General features: G+C 36.1%; 2 protein-coding genes across 2 annotated transcripts; one reads left to right on the top strand and one right to left on the bottom strand.

Annotated features, from left to right (window-relative positions):
* The first annotated feature begins 1,582 nt into the window (after positions 1-1,582).
* Positions 1,583-10,742, top strand: LOC108545244 (COMM domain-containing protein 4). The gene is made up of 8 exons (XM_017896767.1): positions 1,583-1,646; positions 8,847-8,895; positions 9,023-9,094; positions 9,417-9,482; positions 9,803-9,842; positions 10,034-10,234; positions 10,403-10,549; positions 10,631-10,742. The coding sequence occupies exons 2-8, from the start codon at positions 8,893-8,895 to the stop codon at positions 10,666-10,668; spliced, it is 567 nt and encodes a 188-aa protein (XP_017752256.1). The 5' UTR covers positions 1,583-1,646; positions 8,847-8,892; the 3' UTR covers positions 10,669-10,742.
* Positions 10,743-11,290: 548 nt separating this feature from the next.
* Positions 11,291-13,004, bottom strand: LOC108545264 (COMM domain-containing protein 4). Its single transcript, XM_017896793.1, has 6 exons — positions 12,939-13,004; positions 12,551-12,616; positions 12,191-12,230; positions 11,799-11,999; positions 11,484-11,630; positions 11,291-11,402 (listed from the first exon to the last, which is right to left on the bottom strand). Exons 1-6 carry the CDS (start codon positions 12,939-12,941, stop codon positions 11,365-11,367), a joined length of 495 nt encoding a protein of 164 aa, XP_017752282.1. The 5' UTR covers positions 12,942-13,004; the 3' UTR covers positions 11,291-11,364.
* Positions 13,005-19,365: the final 6,361 nt, after the last annotated feature.

The raw sequence follows: 19,365 nt of genomic DNA on the forward strand, positions 1-19,365 counted from the left end.
GTACACGTACACACATTTTCTTCGACGAATCGCAACAAACGTAAGCGAAATTCGCGTAAAGCGAATAAAATAGTTTAGTATTATTCTATTCTATAATTTTTTAGTATTATTCTTTAGAGACGCTACTCGTAAAAATCTCAAATCACGTTGGTTCTACTAATTCATTTGTAACCATAGAAAATGTAACGACACTGCGCGCACGAGAAAGAGATCATAAATCTGATTTTAATATTTTTTACTACAACAAATCAAACGGAATTCGGAAAACGGAAAATCGAATTTATTTTATATCTTTCTTCCCTCAAAGTATATCGATTCAATAATGCGATTGTTGCGATTATATTAAACGGTGTTTTTATTTACTCGGTACTTTGTCTCACTCACCTTTTCTTATAGTTTTCGGTGTTCATAATGCGCGGTTTATTTCTAAATACCTTTCAGAATATAAAATTACCGTCATTTGTTATCCTACCACTGGTAATAACTTATCTACATTCGTGATTTATAAGTGCGAAGCAAAATTCTGGCATGCCAAGGAAAAGAATAAATATCTATACGAGTTATTTCATTTATCTGCTTAATTGAAAACATAGAATACCATAGCTGCTACATCGACTTATCAAATATTGCATTATCGTATCATAATTAAAGAACGATGGAAAATATACACACAGACATGGCCAAGCATAACGTACGTCATTTACCATTCGGCGAATAAAATATATCTATGTACCTACAACTGAAAACAAATACATATAGATAAAAACAATGCATTATATTAATCAATTACTCAAATTGTTGCAATTGTTTATTCGAGTCAAAGTATTCTATATTAACTAGTACATTTGTTTTCATAACGAATCCAGTCTTAATACCTGCCTCTTTTCTCAATTATATGAATTATATGAATGATACAAATTATATACACTCCTACTGTACATACGAATCATATACACTAGTTAAAGAATACCCTTTTCTTTCTCATTGGACTTTCATTCGCCTGCTTTTGCCAAAGAAGAAGTTACAAAGCAGAAGCAAACGTAACTATGAGCGTAAAATGCTTTTCCCATGCATAACAGAGAACACGTATAATTAGGAAATATTGCAAATATTTTTGTCATTTTCGTTACTCTCTTTCCTTAATTTGCTCTCTCTCATTTGTCTTTCATTCTATTTTCCTTCTCTTTTCCCTTTCTTCTTATTCTTCAACTTTTCTATCATTTAATAAAAAACCAAAAGTGAAATAAATTTTTCTTCTTTCCTCACAAAGATTAATAACTTTCATATGTATGTAGGATGCAGCAACAGATATCAAAAAAGCATTTTAAACGGATAAAAGTATTTAAGGTTAAGATATGACAGTAAAAGATTTTACGATACATGTTATACTAATCTACCATCGAAATGTCGTTCATAATAATATTAGCATATTATCTTTTATTACCTTTATTTTTATAACGGAAACGTACAAAATTCGGTAAAATTTTAAATTAATTTTAAATCATAATAAAATACATACAGTCGTTGGATACGCTGTACCTTTACATGGTTGGCTAACCTGTACCGTTAACGTATGCGGTAATAAAGCTGAACGTTTCCTAACCTGTATACACGGAGCTGTCACTTTGCAAACGTCGATTCTCATTGTAAGTAAACAATATTCTCGATGAAAATAAAGAAATTTTAAACAACGATATTTAATATATTATACACACACGCGCGCGCGTGCGCTCGCGCTCGCATACACACGTGCATATGTATTGACGCGTGCGTGCACGCATATGCATATGTATCAAGTTTCAAACTACGTATACATATAAATATATATTACACAACTTTCGATATAATTTTCATTAATCAAATATTTATTTCACGATACATCTCGTGTTAAAAAATTAGCTATTACAAGTATCAAAGAATTCCTTCTTTCTCGTAATTTGCTGTATAATCATCAGATCAAATAAACGTCTTTAGAAAAGATCTAAGAAAATTTGTATATACATATGTACGATCTTACAAAATATAAGAAAACGAACGTGTGAAACAGTTTTAAAATTTTGTTTGACGTTTTGTAGATTTGTTCAATCAGTTGTTGTTCGCGGGTAGAATAATCATTTTTCAATTATTTATCTTCACTCAAAGAAAAAAGTTATCCTTTTCACATCTTATAAAATGCACAACCGCTATAAAGTATTAATTTTCAAAACGAAATATATATGGTTTTAAACTTTTGTTCCTACATAAAATTATTTTAAGTCGGAACTTGCACTAGAATAAAACGACCAATGAGACACGACACGACACGACACGACGCGAGACGACACGACGCGAGACGACACGACGCGAGACGACACGACACGACACGACACGACACGACACGACACGACACGACACGACACGACACATTTTTCAATTTCGATTTTGGTGTTGATTTAATTCGATTCAATTTGCATCGATACTATGCGATGTTTCAAATAGTGCGAACAACATCGAATCATTTTTAACGCTAGTGATGGACAATTTCTCAGTATAAAGCAGAGATTTCGAACATGTCTAACCTGTAACTCACCTTTGATAACGTCTAGAGCGAAGAAATTATTAAAATTTTTCAACAATATTTAAAATGTCTCCCAATTGTCCTCTTTTCTTTTCTATTCTTTTCCCAATTGTCTCCCACGTGTCCGAACGAGGTGAAGAATAACACGCAACTGAGATAGGAAAACATGCTTGAAAATTAACCACGAGCCTGACCCGGCTCGTGTTTACGTTGAGTTCTATCTACGAACCGCAGCTCTCACCTATGATATTCTTGTTTCGTCCAATTTCCTTACCACGGGTCTCAAGCAATACTGTAGGAGAAGTTAACATTGTTAAATCCATTCATAATTGCGTCTCGGTTTTGTAGGTAAATTTGATTCCTTTCTTCTGTGAGTCGACGACGTTCGATGAAAAATATTCTTTTCCTCGTTTACCACGCCAATTATCAAAAGGGAGAGAGGCTAAATGTCGAATTTGTTCGAACTAAATATATAGAAGACGTAGAAAAATAAATTACATTATAATTTTCTCTAGTGAAAATAATCTGCTAATTGTCCATTTCTATCGAAATCGCATTGCTCATGTTGCTGGGAAATTGTTGCTTGTTGATTATACATGTGTACCGTGTTCCTATTCGAGTACATGTAAATATAGTTATTTCCTCTACGCACATGCGCATACACATACACATAAAGGTATAACGAAACATTGTGATATATATATAATATATTGGTTAAAAAGTATTAAAACAAATAGTTTCATTTCACATACATGCCAAAATTCGATGTTTCTTTTTTTTTTTTCTAACTTTTAACCATTTTGTTAATTTTATTTCAGTAACTCCAGATTTTATTTCAGTAACATTTTCTGATATAATAGGATATAATAGCTTTGAAAAACGCTTTATATTCATTAACAGCCATATTCGAGCCGTGAGAGAAGGGTGTAACGAAATATATACATACATATGTATGCTTGGAACGATGCGTTGTACCAAGAGAGGAAAGAAAAGTGCATTTTCGTCAACACGCATGTTAAAACAGTTAACGAACGCTTTCAAACCTGTCATCGAAGTACTTAGTTCTTTCAGAAACTATTTATGTCCGGTATCTTGTTCGGTATCGAAAGAAATTTTCCTCTGAAAATATTCACTGTTAGATTCTTCCCAGGTGCTTTTTCTTTTCCTCGTACACGATGAATACATATATACGAATCGTTGTCAGGATATTTTTTCGATTTAATTCAATCGTCGTAGCCTGATACAGGTTGTATAGAAATAGACGTCGAATCAGTATCTAATATCCATTTGCATTCCCGACGACCGCCAATAAATCGAAATAATTTTACTTCTCACACGATATAAACGTCTTTGTTTCTTCCTTACGCTATTCGACCCTAATCGAAACCTTTCCAATTGTAATGCATCATATGCAGTAAATGGATTAAATCGATAAATTGGCGTGAACGGAATTTCCGACGATTCGGACGTTTCCGACGTTTCCGACGTTTCCGACGTTTCCGACGATTCTCATTGATGAAAAAAACAAAAGAAACAAAAGTTTCAGGTAAAATATTTGGGTTACATCGATTAATGATAAATAGTATTAATGATAAACTATGAAACAGTATACACAACGCTTGTTTTAATTAAAAATATAAACATCTGCCGATTGTTTTCGATTTAACACGGTTAGATATTCTTTGGTTATTTCATCTGGTTGTTAGAACGTTTCTTCTCTTTCAACTATATCATCGTAACGAAAGAATTAATAATATCGTTGAAGACGTTCAATGAATTTCTTTCAGTTACATATCACGTTATGTAAATACTTTTGCTTATCTTTCGTACGAATACCATACTTCAACGCTCAACGGATATCAGTAGTTTCCGATGCAGTGATTGAAAAAAATCCTGCCACCACCGTGCTTTCTCGTTTTATGAAAATATTATTTAAATATATTATATTCACAATTTATTATTTATTTGCGAATATTTCGATCAATGTTTTACATTCCGGCAAAGGGTGAAAGAAGGAAACGAGGTAGGAGTGTAGAAAGAGAAAGAATACGCGTCGTGCAAAAGTGAGATCAATTATAGAATCGATCAAGTGTACGCTTGTTGTTCCTTCTTTTTTTATTTTTATGTTTTTTTTAAAATTTTTTTTTAGTCTTTTCTTTATTCTCTTATCGATATTCGCGAAGGCGAGTCGAAAGTGTGGCTTTACGCGATAATCGAGGCAGACGGCTACTGATCGACATGGAGAAATTTCATTGCAATTTTACGCGCGTACATTCGTTTGATGTGTCTGCACACATACATACGTAGTAGAATAGGTAGCGTTGGTTGTTTCAAAGATAGTCGTATACGTGTAAAGCACGAAGAACGTGAAAATTAGTATAACGATAAAACCCTAACGCATAGAACAACGCCGTTAAACGTTAATTTTTCATCTTGTGGCACGAAGAACAGACAAGCGTAAAGAAACAAGAAGCACATCGAGTGATCATTTCTCCGATTTTACTTTGAACTTTGAAAAGTTGGAGAAGCAATAACGATGGAAACAGATGAAATTACGCGTAACACATCGCAATACTATATAGCGCTAGTATAGCCCAGTAGACTTATTCGGTCGGTACGGAACGTTTAACGTTATTCGTTTGTAGATGGTATTCGCGTTATTGTTTCCTTTCACAATATCATCTGGCGAATGTTAAAATTTCGATGTATAGAAGCACATTTCTACGTATTACGTTCCGTAACAGAAGCAACTTTATCGGTTAAACAGCAATTAACATTTAACGGACGGGCCACGTAGATTTACATTTTTGCTGGAATTTTTTTTTTATAAAAAGTGACGTTGATTTAATAAAACTACAACGCTTTAAAACCATACATGCATGTTTATCTAATTCTGATAAAAAATGCCCGGAAACCGATAAAGGCAGAGCAGATCCGACCCGTCCGTTAAGCGTTAATTAGAAAGATTAATCAATCGGAAGGTGTACGCGTCGATACGGTTAAACACAGCGGGTGAAATATGATGTACTTTGAACGAAAATACTTTGGATAGTTGCGCGAAACGTGGTTCTTATAGAAAAGAGAAAGGACTTACGGTGAAAGAAGATGTTAGTTTACTCTCTCTCTCTCTCTCTCTCTCTCTCTCTCTCTCTCTCTCTCTCTCTCTCTCTCTCTTCCCTCTAGCCACATAGAAAGGGTCAGGTCTTGTTAATAAATCCTTAAAAATTCCCCGCATTCCATCACCAAGATTACCATCGAGTTTCGTTCTTTTCATCGTTTCGCTAAAATGATCGTTGCACTTCTTTACACCGCATTTCGAATCATTTTCTTTCATCTTGGCCAATATTTCTCCGACGATGAAGCTATTCGTCATCGATACCGATACTTCCGGTTTTCGTTGCCCGAGTAATATTTCTTCTTCGTTCATTCGGTGGTCAGTCTTTTTACCTCTCGTCGCGTAATAAGATTCTCGTACACTCAGGTTATTCGGTATCGCGAAGCGTTTATTTCTTTGTTCGTTATCTTTAATAAATCGTGGATCCTTTGATAAACCGAGGTCACCGTTGGCCAAGTTCGAGTCACTTTTCGCTCGAACGCGAAATAAAACGGAATTGTCTTTTTCATCCTTTGTATCTCTCGAGACGCGATTCGATTCGATGGGTAACTGGAATATCTTTCCTGGTGCGGTGTAAATCGCTCGCGAGACTGTTGCTGTCCCTCCCAATTGATCGCTCTTTCGATCGGTCTCGAAATATTTCGTCGTAAGATAATTATTTTTTCCATCGTACGTCCTCTTTTCTTCTGTCGCGAACAACGGTTCATCGATACATTCTACGCTTCCTTTCTTCCAACTTTTCTCTACGCGATCATCTTCGTCGCTGCCAACCTCTCTCTTATTATTATCCTCTCTGACATTTTGATCCACCTTGTCGTCATTCTTATCTCGTCCGAGTCGCGAATCCGAACCTATCGACCTTTTATCCTTCGTCCTCGAATTCCTCATTTTCCCACTATCGGCCAGGATAACGTTCAGATGATTCTTCTTACCCCGTGTAATAACGAAAGGGTCGATAGTTTCCAAATGATCACGATACGAATGATTTTCCATAATCTTTTCCGCGTAATTGTTATCCATCTCGATCCAACTTGGTTCCTCCACGTAAAACGGTGGTTGTACTTTCCAACCTTGTTGCCGACGATGATAACGTTTCTCGGAATTACACCACGATGCAAAATGATCCTTCTTGCCCAACAGTTTTCGTTTTTTTCGTTTCTCCAACGATGCGAGTACCATGGGATTCGCTTTGAAACATCTCTCGTGTTTGGAACGCGCCGAATTCGAGGCATCGTACCGCGATTGTCTGTCACTCGTTGTGTCCACGTACCTGCATCGTAAATCTCATATGAATATATATCTGTATCGATAGAATCGACGAGATTCTTTAATTCGAACAATGTAAACGATTTTACCTGCTGGTCACGGTGTCAAAAGGTGTGAATTTCAACGATTTAATAACTTGTTGCGATCGTAAGAAATAGTCGCCGTTCTCGTCGTCTTGCTCGTTGTCGTCGTCCTCGTCGTCGTCGTCGTTCTCGTAGACTTCGAAACAGATGATATCTCGCGGAGTACATCTTTCATCCTTCCACCAATATTGCTTGTGAAAAAGACGCGTAGATGGCAGCCCGTTATTTACGCTTGTCTGGAAAAAAATTGACAAAATATTTAAGGATGGTATGAAAAGGTAAAGGATGATTTCACGTTTAGACGTGGCAGAAATAATCGTTGGTCGTATCGTTGCGAAGCAACGTTCTCTTTTCCCCTTATCTCGATCTCGGTAGGAAGTAGCCAAGTAACGAATCGGAGTAATTTTGGAAGCGCGTGGCTCGTTGAAATGCAACGAGGAACAATAATACGTATAATAAAACAATAATAGCGTATCGATGGAAAAAAGAAGATAGAAGATAAAAATTAGGATTTCCTTTTTTTCCCCTTTACTTAATCGCTTAGAACAATTTCATTGTTTCGACGGGTATCAGACTCGCCTAGTATTAGCATAAGAAATGTCCTTTACCTTTGTCGCATCGATATCGCATGTCGCTATCGATAAAATAGCCAACGTAACATTTAATCTCTTCATTCCTAGAAACAAATTTACAACGCTCTGTTACACACTTAAACGTATACGTAGCTGTAATTCAATAAATCACCATTTTTATTAAACCTGATGTTTTACAATTAACGTTAAACGGACATACCTGTTATAACATGACCAACCATCGAAGCAGTTATCCGAACGTCGCGGCACCAGTAGAACGCGTGGAATGGATTCGAAAAGAGCGTTTCTTCGGTATTTATGGGGTTCCTTGGCGAATCCTCTCGGTGACCTCGTTGCGGTCGAGAGATTAGAAGAATTGCACAGGGAATTTACCCTGGTCTGCCAGTGTAACTCGCGTCAATTTACCAGACCAACCACCAACGCAAACATTCCGATGACCATCGGAGGTGTAGCTTTCTTTCGTTTCTTTCTTCTCGTTTCTCCATTCGTTGCTCGAGAAGTTGGCCCCGTCAACAGGGGAAATGCGTTTCACGCTAGTCACGAGCTTGTCACGAAAGAAAATATCCCGTACTCTACGTGCTATATGTTGTACGCCATGTTATATTATATTTTAACGTTACATCACAAACCGTTTACCCTCTTCTAAGTCCTAGGCGCGCGCGCGCGCGAGCGTGTGTGTGTGTGTGTGTGTGTGTGTGTGTGTGTGTGTGTGTGTATGTGTGTGTATATCGAGTTTACTCGCATCGGAGATACACGTCGCGATTCGTCAGTCATCGTGATTTCGTCGAAAAACAAACGTGCATACGTATCATGTATTACAGTTTGTATGTTACAGTCTACGCATATGTAACGCGAATAGAAATTTGGAAGGATCCGCATAGTGAAATATACGTGTACTGTAAGGTTCTTATGTTCGAGAAAGAAGGCACATCCCCGTTTAATATGTTGCGCAACCGTAAATATCTTTTGTACATACATACATACATACACACACACATATTCATCGGACATTTCTAATTTCTACGTTAAAAATGATTTTTCCTCTGTTAATCTTAAGACTTATCGTTTATCAGATTCTCTTATGGTCTTGCATCGACTTTATTAACAATTACATCCTTTACCGTGATCTAGTGTTATCGTATGTTACCATCGACATCTTATTAATTATTAAATAGTAACGTATATCAAATTAGATCTGTCATCGTACAACGATTTATCGATCTTTGTTTCAGATCGAAAAATTTCTTTATCGCATATTAAGAAAGTAATCCATAAAACATGGTAAGTCGATCTTCTTAACTCTAACATGGTAACATAGAATCCGCGCCTTTTTTAAATAGCTTGCAATTACGTTACCAATTCGAACTAATCGAAGGTGAAATTTTTCATTTCTTTCCTTCGTTTGTAGAAATTCCGATTTTTAGGCGATGGAGATTGTCCGGATTGGCTGCTTGCCGAAATTAACACGTTGTCGCGTATGGTATGTATTCGTTGTTTCTCCTCTCTGCGGTATTACGCTCGTTTTTTCTTCAATGATTCTCACCTACATGATTTTTACCTACCTTAGTAACAGAGATAATCCCGTCGTTGGTAATGAAATGAACGCCGTGGCGCGCCGTTGTCAATGATTCGACCGAGCTAGTGTATTTTCCTTGCTATTTCATATCAAGCGGAATCGGTTTCCCTTTTCCTATCGTATATCGTATATCGGTACACTTGTCCGTGCATATATGCGATTATCCGCGAGCGTATATGCGATTATATAAATAATACATACGTTTACCATCGATTCTTTTTTCCAGACATCTATTAAAATCAAAATACTAGGTCAAACGGTTGCAAAGTATCTTACGGAAGGAGATCTCGATGTAAGTATCCATCTATTTCAAATCGATCGTATAAGGCTAATTTGAATTTGAAAGTAACGATAGAAGTAACGATAGAAGAATATATAAGATGCAATTTATTTGAAAGAAATATTCGAGGATAGATTCGACAGTGAAAATGTAACACGCAGATATAACGATTCCTTTCGAGCTTTATCACGTTCGTTTCTCGTTTTCCCTGATATTCGTTGCTTCGTTATTCGTTCTGATTGAAAGACAGAGCTTTCGGAAAGACGAGCTTACTCTATTAATTTCGATGCATTTGCCGTTTCTTTCTTCTTCTTATTTCTTCTTCTTTACAGGAAGAGAAGGTGAAAAAAATTACTCTGGATGCCAAGCTTGGTAAGCTACAATTAAGCTACAGATTAATCGTATCACGTAGCAAAGTTGCACATGCTCGGCCCATTGTTTTCCCGTTTGCTATAAATCTTTTCACTTTTATACTTCATTTATATTTCAATTTCGTATTCGTTTTAAATTTATTTTCCTTCCTACGTTTATCTTATATTCTCTTTCTTGCGCCCTTCGTGGAGAATCGAATGATGCAAAAGCTATGGTAGCAGCTCTTGAGTTGATATTTACATCCTCTGCTCGATATGGTGTTTCCGCTGCGGATTTAAGCAGCGAATTACAACAGCTTGGTCTTCCTCGTGAACATAGCGCTGCAATTGCCAGGCTGCACACCGATCATTGTCCACAGATTACGGCTACGCTTTCTTCGCAATCTTTGAGAGGTAAGAAAATATCGAAATTACCACTAAGTTTATAGAAATTTTATTAAACGAAACGTACTGCGATTCTCGGTGTCGATTTCGCGTGTCGTGTGTCGTATGGTAGGTAAAACTATGCGAATAAATGTTATAGAGATGACACGCGTATATGCGTTTTTGTATTACTTTCAGTGAGCAGATTATCATCGATCGAAGTTTTGTCTCGCGATAATGCTTCACCGTTCTCCACGGTGTCCCTAAAATTGAAGAAATTGGACGGGAATATAGAGAATTCCATCATCAGTATCTCGAAGAAAGATGTACAGGTTCTATTGACAGGTAAAAATCGGAAATTAACACGCCCAATGGTAACAGTATAAGCATTATCCTTCCGTTTATCCGATTTCGTTTTTTCCAAAGAACTGCGCAGAGCCAAGTCGTTGATGGAGAACCTTTAAACATTCCTCGTCCGTAAGATCACGTATTATGCACTGATACGCCAAACGTTATTATTTCTTATTCTTAAGCATAGTGTAAACCATCTAATAAAGATAATAACGATGTACAAGTAAATGTACAAAGTAAAGATATTTCGTTCACATTTTATCTTCATCCATCCCTTAACGCGTCTATTACCTTCTGATAGAAATCGATATTTCACCATCATAAAAGCCACAGGAAGAAAGAAATTTAAGTACAAGAGAATTATTGTTAAGGTATAATGTATATTTATTATATTATCATTTTTGTCATATAGCATAACATTGTTATTTCTATAGTAATAATAATAATTATTATAATTATAATTATAATTATAATAATTATTATTATTACTATAGAAATAACAATGTTATGCTATATGACAAAAATGATAATATAATAAATATACATTATACCTTAACAATAATTCTCTTGTACTTAAATTTCTTTCTTCCTGTGGCTTTTATGATGGTGAAATATCGATTTCTATCAGAAGGTAATAGACGCGTTAAGGGATGGATGAAGATAAAATGTGAACGAAATATCTTTACTTTGTACATTTACTTGTACATCGTTATTATCTTTATTAGATGGTTTACACTATGCTTAAGAATAAGAAATAATAACGTTTGGCGTATCAGTGCATAATACGTGATCTTACGGACGAGGAATGTTTAAAGGTTCTCCATCAACGACTTGGCTCTGCGCAGTTCTTTGGAAAAAACGAAATCGGATAAACGGAAGGATAATGCTTATACTGTTACCATTGGGCGTGTTAATTTCCGATTTTTACCTGTCAATAGAACCTGTACATCTTTCTTCGAGATACTGATGATGGAATTCTCTATATTCCCGTCCAATTTCTTCAATTTTAGGGACACCGTGGAGAACGGTGAAGCATTATCGCGAGACAAAACTTCGATCGATGATAATCTGCTCACTGAAAGTAATACAAAAACGCATATACGCGTGTCATCTCTATAACATTTATTCGCATAGTTTTACCTACCATACGACACACGACACGCGAAATCGACACCGAGAATCGCAGTACGTTTCGTTTAATAAAATTTCTATAAACTTAGTGGTAATTTCGATATTTTCTTACCTCTCAAAGATTGCGAAGAAAGCGTAGCCGTAATCTGTGGACAATGATCGGTGTGCAGCCTGGCAATTGCAGCGCTATGTTCACGAGGAAGACCAAGCTGTTGTAATTCGCTGCTTAAATCCGCAGCGGAAACACCATATCGAGCAGAGGATGTAAATATCAACTCAAGAGCTGCTACCATAGCTTTTGCATCATTCGATTCTCCACGAAGGGCGCAAGAAAGAGAATATAAGATAAACGTAGGAAGGAAAATAAATTTAAAACGAATACGAAATTGAAATATAAATGAAGTATAAAAGTGAAAAGATTTATAGCAAACGGGAAAACAATGGGCCGAGCATGTGCAACTTTGCTACGTGATACGATTAATCTGTAGCTTAATTGTAGCTTACCAAGCTTGGCATCCAGAGTAATTTTTTTCACCTTCTCTTCCTGTAAAGAAGAAGAAATAAGAAGAAGAAAGAAACGGCAAATGCATCGAAATTAATAGAGTAAGCTCGTCTTTCCGAAAGCTCTGTCTTTCAATCAGAACGAATAACGAAGCAACGAATATCAGGGAAAACGAGAAACGAACGTGATAAAGCTCGAAAGGAATCGTTATATCTGCGTGTTACATTTTCACTGTCGAATCTATCCTCGAATATTTCTTTCAAATAAATTGCATCTTATATATTCTTCTATCGTTACTTCTATCGTTACTTTCAAATTCAAATTAGCCTTATACGATCGATTTGAAATAGATGGATACTTACATCGAGATCTCCTTCCGTAAGATACTTTGCAACCGTTTGACCTAGTATTTTGATTTTAATAGATGTCTGGAAAAAAGAATCGATGGTAAACGTATGTATTATTTATATAATCGCATATACGCTCGCGGATAATCGCATATATGCACGGACAAGTGTACCGATATACGATATACGATAGGAAAAGGGAAACCGATTCCGCTTGATATGAAATAGCAAGGAAAATACACTAGCTCGGTCGAATCATTGACAACGGCGCGCCACGGCGTTCATTTCATTACCAACGACGGGATTATCTCTGTTACTAAGGTAGGTAAAAATCATGTAGGTGAGAATCATTGAAGAAAAAACGAGCGTAATACCGCAGAGAGGAGAAACAACGAATACATACCATACGCGACAACGTGTTAATTTCGGCAAGCAGCCAATCCGGACAATCTCCATCGCCTAAAAATCGGAATTTCTACAAACGAAGGAAAGAAATGAAAAATTTCACCTTCGATTAGTTCGAATTGGTAACGTAATTGCAAGCTATTTAAAAAAGGCGCGGATTCTATGTTACCATGTTAGAGTTAAGAAGATCGACTTACCATGTTTTATGGATTACTTTCTTAATATGCGATAAAGAAATTTTTCGATCTGAAACAAAGATCGATAAATCGTTGTACGATGACAGATCTAATTTGATATACGTTACTATTTAATAATTAATAAGATGTCGATGGTAACATACGATAACACTAGATCACGGTAAAGGATGTAATTGTTAATAAAGTCGATGCAAGACCATAAGAGAATCTGATAAACGATAAGTCTTAAGATTAACAGAGGAAAAATCATTTTTAACGTAGAAATAATAGTAATCATAGCACCATGAACACTCCACAGTAAGTTTTTAATTCGTTATTCGAAAAACACGACGCGCTGATGCGCTTCAAGGGGTGAGAACCGCGATTTGTATAATAAATACAATTATGAAAAACTGTACTTGTCTTATGTCTGCGACGCAGTCTCTTAACGGCAGAAGATCGACTGTGAAGAAGAATGACTAGATGATTTTAATATTAGGAATCGAGATTTTTCTGACTAGATCATTAGCGTATCCGATATTTCGGGCGGAGTAAACAAACTTTAATTTATCATGTCTTATCGCACCGCTTGTTTTCCCGATATATATATATATATATATATATCCATCCATATATATCTTTCAAACTAGCAAAATGTAAAGAATACATGCTGGGGTTCTCTTACCCCGATACGCTCAAGTGTCGGATACGTATAAGACGTACGATACATCATACGACACTTTTAAGTCGATATTGAAATGAAACCGTATCACCGTTCTCACACCCGTTAAGCACCGCGATTTTGGGGTTCGTACAGGTGTCGAGGTTCGCACTTTATCATTCTTGTATACCCATTCCCTTTCCCGCAATTAAATTTCTTTCTATTTCTTCCTTTGTCTTTGCATTCATATATTATATATCTTCGTATGTATCTGATGTGTTGTATGTACTCGTGTGTGCCCATACTTGCGTTCGCGCGCGTATACGCGTGCACTGAATGTTTATCTTTATCGTCCTCACACTTTCTCTCTCTCTCTCTCTCTCTCTCTCTCTCTCTCTCTCTCTCTCTCTCTCTCTCCCCCCCCCACCCGCACATCTTTACGCGCGCGCGTGCGCGCATTTGTGTGTGTGTGTGTGTGTGTGTGTGTGTGTGTCGCGTGTTTGTGTATGTTTGCATGTGTATATATACTTTTTTTGTTCATCTTTATATTTAATCTAAACTGTTTTAATGAAAGCTCGTTCTTAACTTTTATATTCACCATCCTTTTAATCTAAATTCGTTCCTTCCTTTTTCTCATTTTCGTCAACTTGTCGGGCAAGTATGCCTAATCGTTCGCTTAGTTTCACCAATGTTAATAGCCGTGTCTGTTTAGCCGTTTCATTCGCTTTCGTTACATTTAATTTCATAATTTTAATATCCTACCTAAACAGCTGGTCGTTAATAATTGTCAATAAATAATACATAAATACATAGGTACATAATTTATCGCTAACGCGCCTATACGTTTTCAGTTTTTCTTTTTTTCATCTCAAGCAATTGTATTCTCGTTCACGATCAATGATCGATAAGTGACAATAACGATACAACCATGCTGATGATGATGGTAAAAATAACAATGTAACAGCAACAACATCAATAACAATAACAATAATAATCGCAATGATAATAGCGATAATGACTGTAATGATACATTGATGATGACTATCAACAGTAGGAATAATAACGATGCATAACAATAATATAATGATTATAATAATCATGATGGTCGCAATAGTCGTAATGGTAATGTTATGAATCAATAATAAAACAATAAATAATAAATAATAAATAACAACAACAACAACAAGAATAATAATGATAACAATGATGATAACGACGACGACGATGATGATGGTGATGATGGTGATGGTGGTGATGTTGATGATTATGATGATGATGATGATGGATGATAATAATAATAATGATAATAATAAAAAGAAGAAGAAGACAAAGAAAAACAAGAAAAATAGTAAGAATAAAGAAAAAAAATAGTAGCGGTAATAGTAGTAGTAGTAGTGGTGGTGATGGTGGTGGTGGTGGTGGTGGTGGTGGTGGTGGTGGTGGTGGTGGTGGTAGTAATAATAGCAGTGGCAATGGTAGTGATGGCAGTAGTCGTAGTGACTTTTAGTAGTAATGGTAGTAACAGTATTAATAGTGATAATATTAAGAACGATGACAATAATAATAATAATGATAATAAAAAGAAAAGTAATAATACACGGCAAACGTATTGTTTTCGTTAGACCAAACTTTCCACGTGATACAATTATTTTCGAACCTTCTACTTTATCAAATATTCACGATTTACAATGATTTAATCGATAATTGTCTTACTGATTTTACCACATGTACAAGATGTAAAGAACATTGTACGTAGATCTAAATATCGATGTAGACTATCATTCAGACATACAAATGTAAAGAAAAATGAAAGCGTAAATTACTAAATAAATACATACACCTTTGGAGGCAAATAAGCGGCGAGTATATAGGAGAAGTCTGCAAACAAGTACCAAAAAGCTTACATACTAAATAGAGTATTTATTGGACCCGGATTTGTCATAAATCAATCATAATTGGGAGAATGTTCGTTTGCCTTTGTAACTCTATCTGATTCCTTTTACGAACCCATTTATCAATGATTACGAGATGGCGGTGTTGTATCCGTGCAATACACATCGTAAGTATAATCGATATTATAGGCCTTTAGTAACAGTCGAACCTTCCTTTGATTTTTCCTATTTAAATATTCGAGACATTTGATTGACGAAACAGTGATTTAAATTCCCCTCCCTACTTCACTGAATAAACAATCCGAGTAAATAGAATCTTTCGAAACTTTCATCTCAAATAATACAAAATTAGACGCGATATCGATTTTAATAAGTCAAGCGAAATTCCCTTTGACATTTCAATATAGCATTTTACTAGTTTGTTATTATTACGAATATATATATGTATAAACAAAATAAATCTTTCCTTTCCTTACTCTTTTCCCATTTCTATCATAAAACGATTAAAAATGTAACATATATCCGAGCATGAATACGTATAAACTACAAAACTACGTTTCTTACGAGAGAATTACTTATTCTTTTGATTATACCTATATTTTAAACTAGCAGCAGGTCTATACGAAATCTTAAAAACACGTTCGCTTTCGTACTTACGCAAGAGAAAAATTCGTTTTGTTAGCCTGCAAGATGTAACATTGACGAGTCGTGTCTATAGTTTCAGATTCATAATTATTCTCACAAACATTGTTATCATTATCGTTATCATTGTCATTACCATCACGATCTTTCTCCTCCTCTACAACATCATCATCATCATCATCATCATTATTATTATTATTCATCATCATCATCATCGTCACGATCATCATTATCGTCGTCGTTATCGTCGTCATTATTATCGCCATCTTTATTGCCATCTTCATCGCCATCGACATTATCATCATCATCATCATCATCATCATCATCATCATCATCACCATCATCATCATCATCATCATCATCATCATCATCATCATCATCATCATTATCATAATCATCATCATCTTCGTCATCATCGTCATTGTCATCGTCATCGTCATCATCATCATCATCATCATCATCATCATCATCATCATCATCATCATCATTATCATCATCATTATCATCATCATCATCATCATAATCATCATCATCTTCGTCATCATCGTCATTGTCATCGTCATCGTCATCATCGTCATCATCGTCATCGTGGTGGTGGTGGTGGTGGTGGTGGTGGTGGTGGTGGTCGTCGTCGTCGTCGTCATCGTCGTTATTGTTATTATCATCGTCGTCATCGTCGTCGTCGTGCGTCGTTGCTATTACGATTGTCATCGTCTCTGTCATTGTAGTCGTCATTGTCATCGTTGTTAACATCACTGTCTTTATCGCTATTGTCATTATTGTCACTGTCATTAATCGTCATTATCGGCATCATTATCGACATTATTATCGGCATCATTATTACCATCGCCATTATAATAATTATTACCATCATAATAAGCGATCTCTGGTGTATTCGTCATCATCGGTGTTGATGTTCGCATTGACGTTTACTTGAACGACGTCAATGTTGCGAATGTTGTCGTCATTGTTGTCGCCATAATCATCGTCACGATCGCACACCGTTATCACAACTATTACATAGTTTTCATAACTTTTATTATGATTACCAATGTAATCGTTACACACAAAATATGGTATTCTTGGAGCAATTGTAAAGTCACCGACATCCCGTAAATAAGTACAAAAAATTGAACCGTTATCGATTTTTTGGTTCAATTGCATCATTTCTTCTTTACAGTCTTTGCCTTTAAAATACAAGTAAAATAGGGAGCGATACGTCGAATACCGAAATTTTCTTTCAGAGTAAATACGTGCGTATTTCGAAAGCATCACATTTTACCAGATTCGAGACGAAGGAAGAAAACAAACGAGTTGGTGGAATTGGAATACCTCTCGTACAATCTCTAATCATCTGTGCGACACCACGATTGCTGTTTGGTCTAATTTTAAAACGGTGTACGCTCTGGGAAGTGATATTTCGCTTGTCGCAAATGAAGTTATTCGGTCGTCTAAAAAATACCTATAAACGGATTTATCAGAGGAACGAGCAATTCTATTTTCCGTTTAAGTTGTCTCGTTCTCGTTCGGCTTATAAAGCTGAACGTCGGAAAAGAGAAATGTTCGCTCCGATACGATTATCGAACGTGGACTTTGTCCATTGGATGGATGTTGTATAATTTTATTTATCGCCCATTCTATCATATTCTTTCGATATTTAACTTTCTTTGAGAAATTATCAAGAAGGTATCATCATAGTTCCTTTGAATAGTTTTCTTTCTTTGCTTATTCGCTTATCTCCGGTATAACTAGCGGACTGGAATAACGTTCCATAGCGGTCCGTATTAAGATATCGAAAGGTATCTTTTCTTTATGATATTTGTCGGTGTTGCTGTTTTGTCGCTGTCGTTGTCGTTCCGTCCATTCCATTACGTTCGAATCTCTATTACCTAGAAACGAATCTTATAGAAACACGACAAGGATAATTTCTATCTATAGTACTCTTGCCGTTGTACACACATAGTCGTTTATCTCTATACACGAGTAGACGTTTACACACAGCGGGAAGATTGATTTTTAATCGCAACGACGAGGGGACCATCGTTGAACATGAATTGAAAGCTCGAATTAATTTCTTGACACGTGAAAAACTGAACAGCATAAAAGTAGGTGGAAAGAATTTCTTTTTTCATCGACATCCTTTTTTCCTTTTATACCTGCTCATTATGCTCGTTATGCTCATTACGCTCATTATGCTGATTATGCTCATTATGCGTACGCGTTATTTCATCCTATTTACCTTTCTACATTCGTATTATCGAATTATCTCGTTCATATTATCGATAGGCTGTGGTTATGTTGTCCCTGATTCTTTGATTAAGCTTTCATACTACTATCATATGATGCTTCCAAAGCGGTAACTATGTCGAATACAGGTATATAAAAAGATAATAATTTATGGTGCAAAGGAGAGGCTTCGAATAAACATTTATTCTACGCGTCCTCTAATTGTAAGTTCTCGTGAATATCAAAAGCGTTTGAAGAACTGAGAACAGGCGAGGTTTGCTTATCCCGGAACGTCTAATGTAAACGTGTTTTGACTTTTTCATTTTTCTAATGAAATTTTCCACGTATTACCATAAATTAGTTGGAACAGTTACGCGTTAAATTCTATTTTATCGTGTCCTCTGCATAACTATCATTGCATGCCACGAATAGAGATGCAAAGGGAATATCGATAGTAAGAGCGATGAAACGAAAAGAGAAGAAAAATGGACTCATCGTCGTCGTGCCGTTATTGGCGACGTTGCGCCTGATAGACAGTTTACAATTGTTAGTAGTGGCCGTGGTAATATACTTGTCGATACAATTAACCTGTGCATTAAAAACGAGGAACAACAGAGCATTCATTTATACGGGGTGGATTAGGCACAAAATTCGGATCGCAAAACGACCACGTGAAAGTCGTTTGATGTAGCCTCTCCTTAAGATCTTCTACAGTTTCATGAACAGCTAATAGGCACGGTAAGGTAAGGAATTCGCGAAACGGCAAGTCCAAAAACGAAGCGATGAAGTACACGCACTCTCTCTCTCTCTCTCCCCGCTTTCTCTCTC

Source organism: Eufriesea mexicana, unplaced genomic scaffold (assembly GCF_001483705.2).
Source record: "Eufriesea mexicana isolate 0111107269 unplaced genomic scaffold, ASM148370v2 scaffold385, whole genome shotgun sequence".
NCBI classification, from domain to species: Eukaryota; Metazoa; Arthropoda; class Insecta; order Hymenoptera; family Apidae; genus Eufriesea; species Eufriesea mexicana.

What these genes read in the sequence shown, in the direction of transcription:
- LOC108545244 (XM_017896767.1), top strand. An exon ending in TACTCTGGATGCCAAGCTTG is followed by an intron (nt 9,843 to 10,033) that starts GTAAGCTACAAT and finishes CCCTTCGTGGAG; the next exon opens with AATCGAATGATGCAAAAGCT. An exon ending in TTCTTCGCAATCTTTGAGAG is followed by an intron (nt 10,235 to 10,402) that starts GTAAGAAAATAT and finishes TATTACTTTCAG; the next exon opens with TGAGCAGATTATCATCGATC.
- LOC108545264 (XM_017896793.1), bottom strand. An exon ending in TTCTTCGCAATCTTTGAGAG is followed by an intron (nt 11,631 to 11,798) that starts GTAAGAAAATAT and finishes TATTACTTTCAG; the next exon opens with TGAGCAGATTATCATCGATC. An exon ending in TGTACAGGTTCTATTGACAG is followed by an intron (nt 11,403 to 11,483) that starts GTAAAAATCGGA and finishes TTTTTTCCAAAG; the next exon opens with AACTGCGCAGAGCCAAGTCG.